The following is a 20,765-nucleotide window of genomic DNA, read 5'->3' as shown; positions in this document are numbered from 1 at the left end:
TTAGGTGGCAGGGACATGATGGCCTTCAAGAGTCTTGAGTCACGTGGTGGAAATGTATGCCCTTTTCATTGCTTTTTCAGTCTTCTTCATTACCTTCTTGATTGTGTGAAAGAAAAAGTCAAAAAGTCTCAGTTTGGTGTTTTCTCATTAACAACTCCCTAAACTTGCTACTGTCCCTTTTTGACAAACAGAGAATAGGGTTTACACTGGGGCTTTGTCTTACAGCTGGATCTAGCTGGAACTAACATTGTTTCGCTTTAAGTTAATTTTTATTTTTCTGGTTACGTTTTATCTTTGAAAAGTGACACCTTTTTTTCATTTGTGATAATGATACAAAGTTTCCATTTGAAATATGTTTTAAAGGCAATTTAAATAAAATATTAAGTAAATAATGCAAGAGTTAAGAGGGATATAAAAATACTAAGTAAATAATATGGTAGGTGAGATTCATTGTTATGACTAAAATTGTAGTATTGGTAGTTGAATGACCAAAGTTTAGGTTAACTCTGGACTATAGCAGTTGAAGGCATCCAGTAAAGATTAAACTATTACTGAGAACTTTGCTTCTGACATTTGGACGAATGAGATTTGATGACCACTGTACCCTCTCCTGGCTGGGCATTGCCAAACCAAGTCAATATATGTGTCACTCCAAGTGTTGCAGTTATGCAATCTAGTGCCCTTCTGATTTCTTTGCTACCTACTGAGCTTTGTGTTTGGGGGTGGAAAGTTTCATGAAATAGGAATTTAAAGTAAAATGGATTTAGACTAATAAGAAATTAGCCAGTCTAGGCTTGTTAAGCATCTGGCAAGTTTTCTCTCCACACCAGCAGCAAGCACCCTAGTGTGGTCTGCAGCTAGTTATGATTCAAATCATGGCCTAGAGAAAGGTGACCTTCAGCCTTTCCACTTTTCATCTATTTTGCTGATATCCATAAGGACTGTGTTGCTACAGAGTGTTGCCCCGGCCTGGCAATACCCTACAATTGACCCTTCTTTTCTCCTTTTCAAACTTTACCTATTTTGAGTTCCAAGCCTTCAATGTCAGGCTGTCTTTATTAACAGACTGAGAAATCTCATTTTAGGTGAGTATAGTTAATAATAGATCCTACCCTCTTGTTACTCTTACATTTTAACACTCTCCAATGCTTAAAACCTAATGGATTTGGGATTTTAAAGCACCCTGGTTCTCCCAATGCAGAAGGTAATTTTTTGGCTCCTATCAAGTCATATGTAAGTGATTTTATGGACAGAGAAAATTATTCCTGATGATAGTAAAGGAAGAAAAATAGGCCTCTCCTCTTTTCCTGACTCTTAAACTTGGGCTGAATTTCCTACGCCATTTCTTCAGTAACATTACCGTAACAAAAACATTTTCTGAGGTGTCTCAAGCAGAATTTATCACTGGCTCTGTAGTGCAATTTGGATGCCAATGAAGAGTTAGAGGCTATGTTAGAGATAGACATAGTTCCTGTCCAAGAAATATCAAACACCAGACAGATGGAGCACAGGTAGACAGGAAAGCACACCAAAAGGTCTTTATGACCAACACTCTTTTTATGAAATGGCAAAACCACACATCACAGACTTAAAAAAACCATATTAGACAAGTGAAGACAACCTGGCTGAACACATCAAGGACATAGCACTCTGAAACAGTTTTTCAGCTCCCTTCCTTCAGTTCTTCCCCCCAGTACCAATACTATAGTAGTAACACATCACTTGACAGGGAAGACGAGGAAAGTGATGGATGTTTGGTAAAGGACTCATATATAAAATTTTCGTGGGCGTGTTGGCATACTCTGGATTTTTTTTTTAAGCCTGAGCTTTATTTCAAGAAAAAAAAGAACTTGGGCCAGGCGTGGTGGCTCATGCCTATAATCCCAGCACTTTGGGAGGCCAAGGAGGGTGGATGACTAGGTCAAGAGATCGAGACCATCCTGGTCAACATGGTGAAACCCTGTCTCTACTAAAAATACAAAAGTTAGCTGGGCATGGTGGCACAGCCTATAGTCCCAGCTACTCAGGAGGCTGAGGCAGGAGAATTGCCTGAACCCAGGAGGCGGAGGTTGCAGTGAGCCGAGATCATGCCATTCATTGCACTCCAGCCTGGGTAAGGAGCAAAACTTCGTCTCAAAAAAAAAAGAACTCATACTAATTTGCATTACTTTTATTAGTAAAAATGGTCCTGTTGCAGTCATTTTTAAATGTGAGAGTAGAGCAAGGCAGTTTCAAGGAGACTTCAGAAAAAGGGCCTTTGTCTTGGGGAGTCCTAATAATGGGAGGGTAAGGGGTTTTCACTTCACTCAACAACGGAAAATTAACTGAATCAGGTAGAAGGTGCATGGTCAGAGGCAAGGAACACGAAGAGATAGTGAATTGATTGTGATGGCTCCAAAACTCTTTTGAATTAGAGATCACTTACTTTTGATTTTGAAGGTTAGAGGAAAGGTGTCCTTCAAAGTTCAGAGGAAATTTGGTATAGCTACTGTTGTTGCTGACTATGAAAAATAAAATTCTTAATATTTAGCTCATCAGTATTTTTTTATTTATAAATTGTGCTATACCTGCCCCATAAAGATTTATCATCACTGTTATTATTCTAAACTTTAAGAGATTAAACAATTTAACTTTTAGAGAGTAAAGATTTAGCATCATTTTTATTATTCTCATCTGCCTGTAATCCCAGCTACTCGGGAGGCTGAGGCAGGTGAATTGCTTGAACCAGGGAGGTGGAGGTTGCAGTGGGCCGAGATCGTGCCTCTGCACTCCAGCCTGGGTGACAGAGCGAGACTCCATCTCAAAAAAAAAAGAGAGAAAGATTAACAATTTTAATCTCTAAAAGTTTAGCATGGGTTTAAAGAATATTTGTGGAAGTCATTTAAAGTGCACTATTTGAGAGAAGAGTAGGGTTGCTAAGCAGAATACAGGATGTCCAGTTTATTTGAATTGCAGATACACCTGAATACCACTTCTAATACTGAAATAAAACTAAATGATTGTTAGTGTAAATGTATCCCAAATATCGCATAGGACGTACATTTAACTGAAACATTTTTGTTTATCTGAATTAACTGAGAGTACTTACACTTTTTGCTACCTGGCAATTCTATAGAAGATGTCACTGATTACTTACTCAGTGAGTATATAAATCTAATTTCTATATTACATTTGGACTTTAACTCTTAGAAATCTAAAATAACCCATATTCTGATCATGTTTAAGAAAAAAGCTTATTCCACGAAAAGTATTTTTAGCATACTTAAGTTCAGAAAATGACTACAGAATGTTATATATGTTTTTGAAATGTGATAAAGAGTAATTTAAAGATTATTATTGAAAACAGGCTTTCAAATGCCACTTTCAAGTAAGGAAGGCTCAGAAATCAATTTTTCCATAAGGAGGATCATGGTTAAAACTATTGGTTCTTTTATGTTTTACTTAAGCTCAAATTTTTAGCAACTGTTATGTTAACCATACATATTTCTTTTTTCTTCCACCCTCCCTTTTTTTTTTTCATTTACCATTTTCATGGCTTTAGAGAGGAAGAACTGGAATTCCAAAAGCATTAAAAAATAATGGTTTAGTTATGGTGACAATAATTCATCTCAAAGAAAGGCAAGACAGCAACCTTTCCTTTGTTTCTTTTTTTCCTGCATTCAACGGAAATTGAACAAACGTGCTATATGTAAACCTTATGCTGAGTGTTAGAGAAGATACTAATTTGAATTTCACATAAGCCTGGCATTCAGACAGCTCACAGTTTAGGGAGGGATACCCACAGGTGATGTAACTGCTGGGGCAGGGTGAAGTCTGAGAGTAAGGGAAGTTGAGGAAAGAAGGGGAGGGAGAGTACTAAGGGAGTCTAAGGGGAGGCACACCTGATTCCAAGTGCGGGACACAAGAAAGACCTTGCAAAGTCTTGAAGGAAAAGTTGGATTTCACAGGAAGGAGGGCATTCCAAGCTGAATAAAGTCCATGACCAAGACACCTCACTGTGAAATTACAGAGTGTGATGATAAAGAGGCAAGAAGTGTGCGGTGACTAAAGTTATGGAGGATTGGAATGGGAAATGAGATTGAAATCGTAGCCCGGAACCTTAAACGCCATGCCAAGGAGTTTTGACTTTTGCTACAGGCAGTGGAGGATAGGAAGGTAGATGGTGAGAAGAAAAGAACCAACAGGAGGCTGGAAGTGGGGAAAGACCAAGATAGCGAGATTGATGGATGATAAATATATAATAGTCATTTAATCATATCAGGTTATTAATTACATGTACACAGTAAGTTTGGGAAATGAAATTTAGCATCAGTTTTGGATCTAAAGTGTCTGTTACTACACCTCACTGGTATTTTCCTGGTAGATGCTTTTTGCCAAATTCAGAGCTCTATCCTAGGTAAAACCCCAGACAAGCTGAACTGCAAACTTTGGTTTCTTCCTCTCTTTAGTTAAAACAGTGGGGTGCAGCCAAGCATGGTGGCTTTATTAATAATAGAATCCAGGATGCCACTGTTTATTTTTACTATACTAACATTTCTTGGTCACCTACGAGAAAAGGAATCTGTTTGTAGTCTCTGGCTTTTCTTTGAGGGACTGAGGAAAATGATATTGTGAGCAAGCCAGGTGCTGAGCTCTCAAATGGATGACGTGGGTTTCCATGTTTGAATGTGTGCAGTGGGGAGGGTCCAGAAGCTCATGTGGAAGGTTGTAACTGTTCTTTCAGTAGTGTGGGCATAGATGTAGACTTGATCTAATTAAGTTTGTATCCTTTTGACAACTTGCTGAATTTATCTAAGGTCTTGATGAGATTATTGTGGAAAGGGTAGAAGGAAAAAAAAAAGTTAAATGTCAGCCATGCAGAAAGCTGTTTCATCTCCCTGCCTGCCTGAATTTGCACACCAGTATTTGAATTTTCTTTTCTAGGGATACCCACTAACCTTTTATTTTTTTAACCTAACATTCATTTTCTCAAAAAAATGAAGGACTTAAATTATGATTATGGAGGCTTGAACTTCTGCTTTTAAAACGGCAACTTAAACCTTAGGGTATTAAAAAAATCAATTCACCTTCCAGAGGTGCTGCTCACCTTTAATCTCTAGCCACTTTTTCAAGCTGTATCAACTTGACATACACTTTACCCCCACCCTCTTCCGTCGGTCTCTTTTTCCATTCTCTCCCATCTTTTCTACAAAAACACACACAATGACAAAGTTTTCTGACAGCTTAATGGAACTTTCAAGGACCACGGGGACTAGGTTAAGCGTGATCTTATTAACAGAACATCTGGAGTAGTTAAAAATTTGCTCTTTAATTGGTTCAGTGGCACTGTGTTCATCTAGATTTCATTTTGTCCTAAAAATAAAATTGTGAAGAATCAATTTGCAGTTTGGATTATGTGGAAAAATGGGAAAATAGTATTCGCTTTGTCTCAACCCTTTCTTTCTGATAGCCTAGTGTTATGAAGTTTTTTTAAAAAAGCCTCATTAGAAGTTGTGCTTTGCAAACTTCACTGCTCCATAGACAAACTAGTTCACAGAGGGCAAAACAGTGGAAATCAGGTAATTTCCTGAGAATAGCTTCTCTTTTCTTGACATTTTACATGAGAATGGCCTCAAATTACATAGGGCTTGCTCAGACTAACTACATCATGCATGCCATTATCACGTAAAGAAAGGGGATGGAAAAAGCTGTGTTCATTTGCTGGTTCCAGGGAGATAGAGGTTATGCAAGTAATAGATAAACTCTTGCAAAGTGTATGGGCTGCTCTGAGGGACTGAAAGGAACCATGTGAACCTCATCATATGTAAATCTCTTAGCACTTTAAATTGTGGAAACACCCTGAAGTAAACTACTGAAATGTAGTTGGATATATTAAAGTGTACTGGGCGCTTGGTAGATGGGATCTTAATTGGTGTCAGAAAGCCAATTATAGGCAATGTGAAGGTTTGTCACCCTTAATTAATATTTCTTAAGCTCGTATAAGTCTGCAGCCTGACAACTATCTTTGTAAAGAGATTCATTTTTAATGGGGTAATAAAATTTTTTCCACTCCAATTATTTTTAAATTTCATATTTTTTAAAAGGATGCATTCCTTTTCAAACAGATATATGCAATTACTTTTTTTTTTTAACTGAAATCAGCGGCAGTCATTATGAGCTGAATAGAAATAATGGAAGTTTGGTATAGTCAACCACTGACAATGCTTTATTAGAAGAAAATGGTATCGAGAAATTTATAGGGTGGCAAACTGCATTATGCCTAACCTTTTGGACATATTAAAGCATGTCATTTCCAGTCTTACAACCTCTTGTTATTCATAAATAATAGATAGCACTGGACACAATCCTCTGACGTTTGTTAATGTAATAAATATACCCTAAGTGCTGATGGGTCTTGCACTCCATGATTTAAAAGCACACAGCAGAAATTGAATGTAACTTAAAATGTCTTATGTAATTCTATGGATTTGCAGATTCAGTTCAACTCAGCAGATCAGTAAGCACACAGCTCTATTGAGTGAACTGTTTTGCTAGGCATCTTTTATTATTATAAAGCAGGACCTTACTCTGGGGAATGACACATGAGCTCAAGTCCCTCTTTTCACCCTGGGGAATATAAAGGAAAAGAACCTTCGTGAGTTTCTTTTCTCTTGTCTAGTCATGCAAAGATGGGGGTAAAGATTTTGGCATCCCCTCAGCCATTCTCAGATGTTGCTTAATAGCTGTAAGTTGAGTTGAAGGAGTGGGTTTTGAGGTGATATTAGATGCAGGCCTTTACAGGGGGCTACTCTGTCCAATGGTGGGCTCCATTGAGCACTCTGCTTCTTCTGCACTTGCAGGGCTAACTGGGCTGACCCGATCTAGGACATATGTGAGATCTATGGTACCAACCACTATCTGATGGCCACAGTTACAGAGATGAGGAGTATCAAAAATTCCCCTCCATGTCTTCATGCCAGAGCAAATACCACAAGCATTTTTCAGCAGTTTTGGTGCAAGCAAACTGGATTGATTCTTTTTTAGGAGTAGCAGCACAGTATTTTAGGCTATATGCCATGCTTTTGTCAGATACCAAGGGAAAGTGGTAGGAATTTGATTGTCTTTCCAATAAAACAAGGTCAATTTCATATTCTTTATCAGAGCATGATAACCACAGTAAAGAAATTATCCAATGAGATCCATTAAAGACATAGAACATACTTTGAACACCAAGGAATACTTAGTGCATTTATTTATTATTTATTTTACAGATCATTTTGAAAGTCTGGCTATACACTGCCTCAGTGGTGTCTGAGGTTGGACTTTAAACATTTAGATGTGTTTTCTGGAATATTATTTATGTCGTTTCAGGGCAACACTTCTCAAACTTTAGGTAACATAAGAATCATCTTGAGGTCTGGTTTCTGGGCCTAACCCAGAGATTCTGATGCAGAAACTTTGGGTTGGACTTGAGGATTTGTGTCTCTAACTAGTTCCAGGTGATGTGAATGCTAAGTGGCACTGATTCAGGACACTTTCCACATTCCTGATGGGCTATCTTATTCAAGTTCACTAATCAAGGTTTTGTTGTAGCTTTAAATCCTTAGTTTAATACTCTTGGCTAACACAGTTGAACCCTACCAAAGTGTTGCCTTAAAATAGTCTTATCTTGGACCCTGTACAAGACAGGCAACTTGTCAAAAATTCTAGAAACACAGCCCTTACATTATTGAGCATCAACATGTTTTCTGTACAATGCCAATGGCTTTGTGTTCATTTATTCAACCTATTTAATCCTTCCAACAACGCTCATCTTATAGCCGACACTTCTGGGGCCTGGAGACTTAGTGACATGCCCGAAGTCACACCTTAGCTATTTGTAGAGCCAACACTCAAACCCAGGTCTTTATGAGCTCAAAGTTTATATTCTTAACCGATAACACCCAGTCTCATCTTTAACCCACATCTCAAGAACTATATTTTGAGCAAATTTAAGTTGGAAGATTTAGTATTGAAACAGACGTGTTTCTTCATATTTGTTTTATCTTTGATTTATAGAGAAAAATCAAAACAAGTAATCAAATAATCCAAACAAACACTCGCCCGAATTTCATAATTTTTTAAGGAGGTCTACTTCCCCATTTTGTGGTTTGATGCCTGGTGAGAGAGCAGAGGAATAAGATGGGACCAGGAAGTTGGAAAATAGAAATGCTTTGTCTGGTTTTAGAAACCACTTAGATGTTGTGGTTCTAGTCTTATTTAAGATAACTTATGAAAGGGAACTTCAAAAGGCAGGAAAATACGCCTTGCAGATTCTACTAAAACTATGCCAATGTAAAAGAATCATTACCTTTACAGGGACAGTAACAATTCTAACACATGAAACCACAAACCAACACTCCAGGACATGGCTTTTAAAAATTATCTTCTCATGACCCTCAGTCTAGACATCAGTCCGTGCTTTGGGTGTAGCACTCGCATTGGCAATGCCATTTCTAAAGCAGTAGAGCAGCGGAGGAACAGTGAACTGAGCGTTTACAGCACACAGGGAAAAGTGAAGCTGTTTCTTCTCTAAAAAAATGAAATCAAATGAGTTCCAGGATCAGTCTCCTTTCTATTCCTGTGATGACATCCCAACAAAAAAAAAATGCATCACTTTTAAAGGTGATGGAGGTGGAAGTGGGTTCATCTACAGTCAACCACAGCAAGCATTATTTCAATATGTGAGTTTTAAAATAGCTTCTGAATTGAGGATATTAAACAGGCAGGCCAGGAAGCTACCTCTACTTTGGCATGGTCAGTCATTAACTTTATATATCTTGAAGACCATGGCTCCTCCTGGTGCCTAATCTGTACCCTGCCAGGAAACACACACACACACACACACACATTTAAATTAAAGGAAAAGGAAAGTTAAGAGTTATAGACTCCAAGCCCATTTCCATGGCTGCTGGTATGTCAGTTTATTCCTAAGCCATCTGGTTCACATTATGCCGTAAGTCAAGAAGAAGGCTGCTTCCTGCCCAGATAACCACAGAGAGTTCCCATTTCACTTTCAGTGTGGTCATCTCGATTGGCTAGGGTGTGGCTTTGAGAATAAATTGTCTCCAGTTAGGGTTTTTCCCCTGTTTGTTTTCTTCTCTTCTTAATTAATAGGGATTACAGCGGGCCCTGTGTGGTTAGCGGGGTGATGCTTGGCTCGTGATTAGTTCATTCATTCATACTGTCTTGCAGGACCATGAGCCTGGCATTTTGTTGCAATAAGATTTGCAAACAAGGAAAAATTGGGCTGTTAGATTCCATTCACTCAAGTTGTTATGAGGATTTCAAGGAAATTGTAGGCTTGTCTTACTATAAAGCAGAATCAAGAATCTATTTTTAGGGGATCCTACTCCAGGGCTTTTCTTGGTGTTTTGCCATCTTTCTTAGCTCTCAGACCCAACACAAACCCTCTCTGGCTCAGTGATGGAGGAAATGTCCATCCTCCTTTTTGCCTTTGCATATTTCTCTAAAGGACACAGAGAGGCTTTGTTGTCTTTGTGGTCACCGGGTCCTCTTTACACAGATGCCTATTAATCACTTCACTATGGAGACAGACACATCCATCATATCACAGCAGCTCAGAAACAGGCAGTCCAGTGAAAGGCGGTGAGAGGGGAAAGTGCACACTTAACCATTTCGAGTTAGGTTAGTGGCTGCCTGGGTCTTACACGTTTAGGGTAGTAATTGGGGTAGGGGTGAGTAGAGCTCTTCCTTTGTATTTAGCTTAATAGGTGCAGTTGATTTTATGTATTTTTGCCTGTCTGTTTTGCTTTGCATTTTGATAGGACAGATAACATCTCCCAGCTATTTGTGTAAGGTGCAGGGGATAAGTATACTTGAAGATTGAGTTTTAATTTTAAAAACAGTAATAGTAAATGCAGGTAGACTAGCAGTGCTTTTGATGCAAAGATACTGACTCTTTGAAGCCAAGAGTTTTTCGATAATGGATTCAATGTGGAACAGAGCAAGCTGAAAGTCAGCTTTCTCAAGCAAGAGAAACTGCAGATAAATTAACCAAGAACTTCCCTTCTATGAGTGGCAGGTCTTCTAAACCTCTTTTTTAGTCATTCAAGGCTGTCCACAACCTTCCAAATGGTGTTTTTAGCTCTTGCTCTTACATTTTCTCTATATGTGCTCATTCATGCATGCATTCATTTACTATTTATTTAAAAGATATTTACTGAGCACCTTTGTGCCTGAAGATTCAGTGGTGAATTTTAACAGTCTAGGTGAGAAAAGCAAGTATCACACTAGTGATGATCCTAGGATAAAGGAAATGCAGAGCTCTGGGGACACTTGTAGAAGGAAAAACTTGCCTAACCTAAGGAGTCAGAGAAGGCTTCCCCATTTAAGCTGAGCCCTAAAGATAGGGTCTGATGAATGGGAAAGTGAGTGGGTGTATTCCAGGCTGAGGGAACAGACTGTGGCTAGAGTATGGAAGGGTGACTCATGACTATAGCCTAAGAGACTAGAAGGGAGTTAGACCATTTGCTACTAGTGACTATGGCCTTCACTTTCCTTTTCTCCAAGTCTCAGTTCTTGTTGCTGTCTCCACTCCAGCTAAAATACTGTGCATCCTTAAGGCTTAGCCAAATGCCATCTCCAATGTAAAGCCTTTGCCCACTGTTGAAGTAGAAATGATGTATCTCCGGACATAGCCACACTTTGGATAGAGATGTGTGCAGGCATCTGCCTTCTCCCCTGCTGGTTTATGCCTCATTCACCGTTGTCCTTCCCCGACACCTAGTGCAGTGCTTGGTAAATATTTGCTGAAGGCAGCCACAAAGATGCTTAGAGCCAAAACCTTGTTATACCAGGAGAGAGATAATAAAGACACAACCCAAGCCTCAGGTAGGGGAAAACATCATTTCTAAAGCAAATTGTCTCAGAGCCTGGTGCTAGGTTCCCTGTGTAGAGAATCTATCCGTGAGCAAGGCTACTAGGAAACATTTTTTAAAATAAGGAATGTAGTGTTTGATATTTCAAAATTTATTAACATACTCATCATAGGAAAAGTCAGAATTGTATTGTGCTTCCTCTTAGTTTACAGTTTACAATTGTTCTTATTTTGAATCGCATGTTGCAGGGCCTGGGGGCTGGGTCCTTCATAATCTTTTCAGTGCTTTGGACTCTAAAGAACTTCAAATTGCCTCTCTGAGGCCTCCCTCCAGCATCTGAAAACTCTCTCACCTCAGAAAAAAGAAAGAAAGAAAGAAAGAAAGAAAGAAAGAAAGCAACAGTTGAGATTCTATTCTTTCTCAGTTCTGCCGATTTCAGCCATGATTTCAGAGAAATCTCTAAGCCAGTGTGTGCCTTGCTTCCTGCAATAGGAAGGTGGAAAGAATAACCATTTAGCACCTTGTGACTGGTGAGAAATAGCTGGTGGTTAATGAATCAATGCAAAGGATTTTTCAAATACTGTTTTCATTACTAATGCCCCATTTTCAATTGGTGAGAGCAGAAGACCCAGGGTTTGGTAGAGGAAAGAATTTCAAGACCCTAGGTAGAGAAACCAACTCTGATTGTTCTCTCTGCAGTGGGGGAGGATACCTGGGGAGGGAAGTATACCACCCTCCACGGGCCCTTTTCTACTTGCCCAGGGTTTCCATGCAGCATCTGAACAAGGGATACTCAGCTCTAGCCTGTTGCCCTTTGCCCTTTGCAGAGACACATTTTCTTTTTCTAATTATTCAGTTCCACTGGAGCACTCAGTTGTTGCAAGTGACCCATTTACTGTCATTGACTCTTTTGGATTTATCCCAGAATGAATTTCATTTTTGAAATAGTTTCTCTTATTATTTTGAGCAAATACTGAGCACCATTATAGATTTATTTTTATTTGTCTGATAGATGCTACTATTAAAATTATTTTATATGATTAGAGATAGAATTTATTTCCATGACTTCAAAAGCAAGGTGACAGTCACTCTAAAGATGACCTCCCAAGTTTAGAAGTTCATTTAAAAATAGCTTTACAGTGTATTGAAAACCCATTTATTTAGCAATCATTTATTGAGTTTCCCAACTAAGAACTCTGTGGATGGCAAGGGTTATAAATGCAGATAAAATATGGCACTTGCCCTCAAAGAGGTGATTGTAGGATCGGTACTCCACTGAGACTCCAACTATAACTGCCAACATTTTCCACTTCTGTTGTTTTAATTATTTCCAAATTCAGTAACTACAGGCATCCTGAAACAGTATGTGTTCCCTTACATTGCTTTGACATCTCATGTCACCTTTTAGCTGCATTTAGATGCACGAAGTTTGGACCTGGAAGCACAGGTCTGCTCCTCTCCCGGGGGAGACCAATAGCAAATGGAATCCAATGGAGCAGCTGCGACTATCGCTCGGAAGCCCTCTGTGAACCACTAACCCACCTCTTCTTCTTTGTGCCTTCTTTGAGCTTTAGCTTTGTCCAGTAAACTACAGCATTTAAGCTCTTTCCTATTTTTTATTTCCTTTGATTCTTGTAACAACCCAGTAAGGGAGTAAGATTCAATGTGTTCACCTCATGCTATTGATGAAAAAACTGAGGCCCAGAGATCTTAAGTCACTTGCCAAAAGGCTGCCCAGCCAGTAAGTGGGAGCCTGCAGCTCCAAACCCATTGAGATCTTCTCTAGCTGCTTATATCACCACCCCGACAAGTCTGCTATTTTCAAGCCTTCACAATGGCCATACCACAAAGTTGATTTGATCATTTCTTTGAATGCTTCTTTGGCCTTTTTCATGATATAAACAGAAAGCTTTGGAAAGACATTTCCAAAAATAACATTTACCTTATCTTCTTCAACTGCACTTTCAACTTACTCTCTGATCTATTTCTATCTTTGGACGTTTCTGAATTTGCACAAGCAGATGAGGAAAGCCCTCTACCTCACCATGGATAGATGAAGAGATGCAAAAATATTTTTAAGGCCACTCTTTATATAACAAAATGAGATGGGGGAAAAAAATCTGTCTGAGATACCATTTCCTGAAAGGTCAGATCCTACTAAACTTGTTAACAACCCAAAACCTGAACTCAAATATCATTCACTAAAAAAGAGTTCTTCCCAGTGAAAGAATAAGTAGCTTTCATGAGTCCAAAATAGCCAAGGACCTTCAGACATGAAAGAAGAATGATATTTGGGAGCTAAAAGCAAGGTTAAGAGGCAATGGATAAATGTGAAAAATCTGTAAGTTTCCCAGTGAAACCAATGAATTGCTCTAGCTTTCCTCTTTCTGTGTTCCTTTTAAACTGATAGGGCAATTTAAATTGTAGAATGCCAAAGTCAATTGTAGATAGCTTCCTATTACAACACGTATTTATTGGGAAGATCCAGTTCCCCTAAATTTGGTTGCCTGGAAGGGTTCCATGAAATACTCATTGCCATGAAAAAATTACCTAATACATCCCCAACTCATCACTGGGGTCTAGCCTGTGTTAAACTCCCACTGAAATCACCAAGTCAGTGAGGGAAAATAAAACCCATTTTAACCACAGATGTACATTTTTGTGCAATTATATGTAGGGGGTTGAAAATGATGTTCAGTAGAACCTCACACATAATCAAAATTGAAAGAAAATCAATTGCTATTTCAGCATAACAAGGAAATGCAAATTTAAGAAAAAAAATTCATTAGCCCATTTCCTTGGTGAATAGGTATTAAAATATATTTGAATGCAGGACACCCCACTGTTTGGGGAGCTCCACACATAAAAGGTGTGAGTTATAGCCAAATTTTCTGGCTTTTTTTGCTTCTCAGTTTCTACCCCTCAAAATCTGATGGAGATAAATCTGGAAATATTTGAAAAATGTCACATTTGGAAATTATTTGATATCGTATCATCTTGCATACTCTTTGCTTATGGTGAATGGCCTCGACTGCCTTTTATTACTGAGGGTATTTGTTGGATCACAGAATTTTTATTTCTCGAGAGATACTTGCTGCTTCTACTAATTCCCACCTGAAGTCACAATCCTTTGTCACAGGACAATCATTTCCACAGCAACCAATTGTGATGTCACAATTGAAGGGAGGAGGACCCTTAGGAAGGAAAGAAAAAGAGAATGTACTTTTCAGGCTAAGGTTTCTGGATTTTAAAACCATCACTTCAGAAATCAAAACATTTTAGCAGAAAAACCCCCATGACAAAGCTTCAAAATCTCAGTTGTGACAAAGAAAACATTTCAGCAGAAGTTTAAGGGTTGCATGTTGTAGGTTTGGGAAGGGGTAGAGATTTTTATTTCCTTTCATTCTAATTCTGTGCCACTGATACCTGCCAGAAAAATACATTAAACATATTCCAGAAAGAGTTGATTTAGTAGATGAAAAATGTGTCTCTTGAGACCAGAGAAGGTACATTTTCTGTCTTGCTATCATTTCCATAATAGGAACAATGTTTACATTTCCTCAGCCCATGCAGTGCCTCTAATGTGTTCATGTTCATTCACTCTCCAGAGGCAGGAATTGAGGTATTTGAGATTTTATTTTTTAGCAACTGCATCAAGCACTTAAGATCTGACAATTGTGATGTGTAGTCTCACTTGGCATTAAAAAATAAAAGCTTCAGTGTTTGCATTTTGATTAGAGTCGCTCAGCTTCGTGGCTGATTAAGCAGGAACGGGGAAAGCACCTTCCTTCAGAAACACTGAATCCTGATTAATGTAGTGGAAGATTATGGATGGGTGTAGGCACGTAATTTTTATTAAATTGAAGAGATTAGTTCTGCTGAACAATCTCACTGTGACAGCAAACTCTAGGTGCAATAATGGGTCCTGACACTACTCAAATCCACTACGGGGCCCCGAATGGTCTTGTTTCTAAACCTTCTTTCAGTTCCAGTGAGAGAGCCTCATTCAGATATTCAGCATATTTACCTGAAATTGAGTTTGCACTTTTTTTTTTAAGAGAAGTGATGCAAAATCAGCACAAACGTTTGCAGTCTGTGAACTTGAGCCATATTCTCTCAGTGTAAATAAAAATGACACACACACTCTTTCCTCTAGTTGCTTGAAAGGCAAACACACTTTTCCCCAGGCAGAGGCTCCAGTGCCCACAAGAAGGTTGTCAGAAAAGATCCCAACTGGAAGCCTAGAGTGTTGAGTGATTCGCTCATTTAACATGCATAAAATTGTTGCCTCTTTCTCCAGACTCAGTATAACATGGTTATCTCAATTCTAGGAGGGGAAGATTAAAAAGCCATAAAGAGGGAAAAATAAATAACTTTTGAAAGCCAAAACCTGCCATATTCCATGGAGTGAAGCAGAGTAGAAAGTGCAGGTACTGGAGAGAGTGAACAGCACTGTTTTTGTTTTTGTTTTTTGGTTTTTGGGGATGAGCCTGTGCCTCAGGCTGGAGTGCAGCGGTGTGATCTCAGCTCATTGCAACCTCTGCCTCCCAGGTTCAAGCAGTTCTCTGCCTCAGCCTCCTGAGCAGCTGGGATTACAGGCACCTGCCACCACACCTGCTAATTTTTGTATTTTTAGTAAAGACGGGGTTTCACCATGTTGGCCAGCCAGGTCTCGAGCTCCTGACCTCGTGATCCGCCCGCCTTGACCTCCCAAAGTGCTGAGATTACAGGCATGAGCCACAGCACCTATCCTGAACAGCACTTTTTTAGACCACAAAGAAGGCAACAAATGGAGTCCATTTTACATACTGCACATGAGGGGATTGGGGAGGATTAATTAGTTAATGTTTGGCCAGCTGAGTTTGGAAGACAAGTTATGCAGAGGTGCTATTGTCACTTATTACTGTTATTAATTAACAGGGTGAATGCCAAACAGAAACAAGCCTCGGGGTGTGCTTTCATTTCTTAACGCCATATGCCATGTCTATTGCAGGAGTGATTCGGGAAAGTTACCTCAAAGGCCACGACCAGCTGGTTCCGGTCACCCTCTTGGCCATTGCAGTCATCCTGGCTTTCGTCATGGGGGCCGTCTTCTCGGGCATCATCGTCTACTGCGTCTGCGATCACCGGCGCAAAGACGTGGCCGTGGTGCAGCGAAAAGAGAAGGAGCTCACCCACTCGCGCCGGGGCTCCATGAGCAGCGTCACCAAGCTCAGCGGCCTCTTTGGGGACACCCAATCCAAAGACCCGAAGCCAGAGGCCATCCTCACGCCACTCATGCACAACGGCAAGCTCACCACTCCCGGCAACACGGCCAAGATGCTCATTAAGGCAGACCAGCACCACCTGGACCTGACGGCCCTGCCCACCCCAGAGTCTACCCCAACGCTGCAGCAGAAGCGGAAGCCCAGCCGCGGCAGCCGCGAGTGGGAGAGGAACCAGAACCTCATCAATGCCTGCACAAAGGACATGCCCCCCATGGGCTCCCCTGTGATTCCTACGGACCTGCCCCTGCGGGCCTCCCCCAGCCACATCCCCAGCGTGGTGGTCCTGCCCATCACGCAGCAGGGCTACCAGCATGAGTACGTGGACCAGCCCAAAATGAGCGAGGTGGCCCAGATGGCGCTGGAGGACCAGGCCGCCACCCTGGAGTATAAGACCATCAAGGAACATCTCAGCAGCAAGAGTCCCAACCATGGGGTGAACCTTGTGGAGAACCTGGACAGCCTGCCCCCCAAAGTTCCACAGCGGGAGGCCTCCCTGGGCCCCCCGGGAGCCTCCCTGTCTCAGACTGGCCTGAGCAAGCGGCTGGAAATGCACCACTCCTCTTCCTACGGGGTCGACTATAAGAGGAGCTACCCTACGAACTCGCTCACGAGAAGCCACCAGGCCACTACTCTCAAAAGAAACAATACTAACTCCTCCAATTCCTCTCACCTCTCCAGAAACCAGAGCTTTGGCAGGGGAGACAACCCACCGCCCGCCCCGCAGAGGGTGGACTCCATCCAGGTGCACAGCTCCCAGCCATCTGGCCAGGCCGTGACTGTCTCGAGGCAGCCCAGCCTCAACGCCTACAACTCACTGACGAGGTCGGGGCTGAAGCGTACACCCTCGCTAAAGCCGGATGTACCCCCCAAACCTTCCTTTGCTCCCCTTTCCACATCCATGAAGCCCAATGATGCGTGTACATAATCCCAGGGGGAGGGGGTCAGGTGTCGAACCAGCAGGCAAGGCGAGGTGCCCGCTCAGCTCAGCAAGGTTCTCAACTGCCTCGAGTACCCACCAGACCAAGATGGCCCGTGGCAGAGCCAAGGACGCTGGGCCCTCCTCTCTGGGACACAGGGGTACTCACGAAAATTGGGCCGCGTGGTTTGGTGAAGGTTTGCAACGGCGGGGACTCACCTCCATTCTCTTCCTTCATTCTCCTCCACACCCTACCACAGGTCGGACCCACAAGACTTCAGTTATCATCACAAACATGAGCCAAAAGCACATAGCCGCCCCATCTCCCATACACACACACGTGCACAAACACACACACACACACACACACACGCATAGAGGTGAACAGAAATTGAAACATTTCGTCCATAACTGCACGGGACGTGGCCACACTGGGTTAGCGTTCCAATCTGCAAAACACAAATACATTTTTTAAAATCATGAAAATTTAAAAAGACAAAAAAAAAGAAATCATTGATAATTCTAACTCAGACTTTAACAATGGCAGAAGTTTACTATGCGCAAATACTGTGAAATGCCCGCCAGTGTTACAGCTTTCTGTTACAGCAGATAAATGCCATGTTGGGCAACTATGTCATAGATTTCTGCTCCTCCTCTCTTTTAATGAAATAACGTGACCGTTAACGCAAGTAACTCTTTATTTATTGTTCACCATTTTTTTCCTTAAGGAAAGGACTCTTCCAAATACCATCCTACGAACAGCTCTTCAGAAAGCCTATTGAAAGTTAAACATTTAACGTGAAATCCATTAACTGGAATAATTGAGTTTCTTTATTTTTACAATAAATTCACTGAGTAAAGAAGTTGGAGCTGGAATTCTGAGCTTTGTGTTTGGACTGTCTGGTCTGTAACTGAAGGAAAAAGTTAGGAGGGGAATATTTATTTAAATCTATCAGTTCATTTGCTGGTCAGGTCGCTGACCTATAAACATACAAAAAAATTAATTCATGTCAAAGTCCTTCCAGATTCTAATTTCTAAAGCAATCAGGAGAGAAGCTTTTAGAATGGCACGTCATATCCCATTGGTGCCAACATGGCTTTGTCCGTGGTTCCGACTTTCTGTGAAGGCACCAGCTTGCAATATGCCATCTCATTTCACCTTGCATGTGAGACAGCAAACAGAATCCACAAATGGTGTGAAGTAATTAATATGCTGGCTGCTACCTTGCATAAATCAATGATTTGATCACACGGGTTTTTCGTGGGGTTACATCTGTGAATGGCCTGTTTTCCACATGTAAATTTGTGCCTTACACCTTGAGTTGTGTACACTTGTAAACTGTCGTTATGATCAACTTTTCCCCCTTTTGAAATAAGTGCAGATATTTATTTAACCCTCCCTTCCCCCCACCCCCGCTCCAGTCCTCTGGAAGATTAGAGTCAAGCAGATGGAAGAATGCAGTGGTGATAGTTGTCATGCCACAGCCTGGGAATGCTGGGCGGCACCACAGCCTCCGATTCACACTGCCTTCTAGTTGTGCCAACTCGAACCACCCTTTGGCTGTGCTGCAAGCATGGACCCCAGTGTTGTGGGTGGCAAATCCCTTTTCTTCCTCCAGAGCTCCCTGATTCCCTTAGATTATTTCAATATGGTGATACCCTTATTGGCCAGCAGAAAAGGGACTAACGTCCCAGTATTTTCTGCTGTGTCCACTGGCTAGAGAGCAGGCTGTGTGTGGTTGGGCAGACACCTGGGAGGAGTCTCCAAGCCATGTGCACAGCACACACGTGCAGTGCACACAAAGAAATTAAATGGAAATAGATGCAGGCAGGCTGGTCCCTGCTGTGATTAATGAGTAACTCCAAGTACAAGGCCGACTACAATGGGTGCTGCAAAAACATTGACTGGGGCAAAGGATTTTTTATTTTATTTTTTATTTTTTTACCCCTTTGTTGTTATTGTTTTTAGGGGGTGGGAGGTGGTGTGTGTGTATTTCTCCCCTTGGTTTTCATTTGCTCAAGCACACAAAAGGGACTTTTGTTTACTCTATCATGAACAAAGGAACTGTCCACATACTGTAAACCCTGAGCAGTGTTGTTGGGTATTTTAAAACAGTTAAACAGTATATTTGGTGGTCTCTTTTGTCTGTTTTTGTTTCCAGTTGGATCTTCTGGATTTAGTTTTGCCTTTAAAAACAATTCAAAAAAAAGACTGGCAATGACAGTTTCAAGTTGTGTAGTGAAAAAGTGGAGCCTCCGTAATCAGTGTGGTTGCCTTCAGACCTGAGTACTTGGCTGAGGGTGAGTGAGACCCCTTTGTTCCAAAAGTCCATTGCAGTTTTGCTGTTGTTTAGGGTAGATTTTTGTTGTTGTTTTTACTTTTTTTTGCGGGGGGGGGGGCTTTTGTAACGGAATCCATGTTCACATCCTGTGAACTCTGTCCCCTGAAACCATGAAGTCTTTTCTAGAAATTGAAATATTGTTTTCTTCCTTGAATTTTCTTTGGAAATGCAGAAACTAGGAAGGCGATGGGTCTGTATCACCCTGCCCCCTTCTTTCCCATGCTTGACTCCCAAGAGTACTGGCAGTGCAGCACCCATCATTGCCGTGAGTGGCTGTCTTGACTCCCAAGAGTACTGGCAGTGCAGCACCCATCATTGCCGTGAGTGGCTGTCTTGACTCCCAAGAGTACTGGCAGTGCAGCACCCATCATTGCCGTGAGTGGCTGTCTTGTCCTGTGTTTGTGGGCATCACTGCCTCAGCTGTTAAGGAGACCTGTGTCAAAACCTACATCCACATTCCTACACCCCCACAATGTATCACTTCTGGTGTTAATCCTAAAATGCCCACATGTATTGAGCTGGTCTTCTGCATTTAAGTATTTCTCCCCGTTTTTTTTCCCCACTGTGTGTGGGGGGAGGGTCCATAAACCCGAGTGTGCCTTTGCTTTCCACCCTTGCTAGACACTGGTAGATGCAACAAATTCAGATTTATATTTGTTGTAAAGTTGTAAAAATATTGTGATGTCACCAATTTTCCTTCCATCTCCACATCCCCTAACATCTGATTCACGACTTAATGTATGTTGTAAAAAAGGAAAAAAAAAAAAAAAGAAAAGCAAAAAAGCGAAAAAAGAAAAAAAAGCAAGGAAGAGGCTCTTTATTACTTAAAAGTAATAAAACCAGACTGTTCTACATTATCTTTTGTGTCCTGAATGCTTTTATTTATCTCCTAATTTTTCCTTTTTTAGTGGCTCTCCTCCCTACTCTTTGTGGATATGATTCTACTCTTTCCTCCATTTCTATCCGGCTTCCAAAGCATAAATAACAGTATAGTTTGATGTATTTGTTTGCAGTGTCCACCCCCAGCCACCCCCACCCAATTATTGATGTGTTTCTATGCTTGAACCCAGCCTGGAGCAGGATTTTAGCAGAAGCCACCAGTAATTAAAAGGCAGAGCACACATTGGCTCCCTCTATTCATTTTATGCATTTTCTTTTTATGGGCTTGTTCATCATCAAACATTTATGGTAGGCTTGATAGTTTAAGAGATCAAGGCTAGGATTTTAGTATGTAGGGTCCACTAAAAATAGATCCTTGCACAGATGTGACTTCAGTCTTTTTACATATTAATAAGGTGGAGGGAGCTGGATTTTACTCCTTGTTAGCATTTATCTTTTATAACCTAGAAGACACGGTTGGAGGTATATTGGGACACAGCAC

The 20,765-nt window shown here is 41.0% G+C and overlaps 1 protein-coding gene and 1 pseudogene across 3 annotated transcripts in view; both read left to right on the top strand.

Moving 5' to 3' along the window:
• Positions 1-17,911, top strand: part of SEMA6A (semaphorin 6A) — a 129,638-nt gene extending 111,727 nt beyond the window's left edge. For all 3 annotated transcript variants that reach the window (XM_012448709.3, XM_012448701.3, XM_012448693.3), the window contains one exon: positions 15,853-17,911. In XM_012448709.3, coding sequence (XP_012304132.1) covers positions 15,853-17,051 — 1,199 coding nt within the window. In that variant the 3' untranslated portion in view covers positions 17,052-17,911. The remainder of the gene's footprint in view (positions 1-15,852) is intronic.
• A 341-nt stretch (positions 17,912-18,252) lies between these two features.
• Positions 18,253-20,241, top strand: LOC110569601 (uncharacterized; annotated as a pseudogene).
• Positions 20,242-20,765: the final 524 nt, after the last annotated feature.

This window comes from Aotus nancymaae, unplaced genomic scaffold (assembly GCF_030222135.1).
Source record: "Aotus nancymaae isolate 86718 unplaced genomic scaffold, 86718_ANA_hifiasm-v0.15.2.pri h1tg000064l_0, whole genome shotgun sequence".
In the NCBI taxonomy this organism is placed as follows: domain Eukaryota; kingdom Metazoa; phylum Chordata; class Mammalia; order Primates; family Aotidae; genus Aotus; species Aotus nancymaae.
The sequence above is the reverse complement of the archived record's forward strand: the minus strand, read 5'-3'. Positions and strand labels throughout refer to the sequence as shown.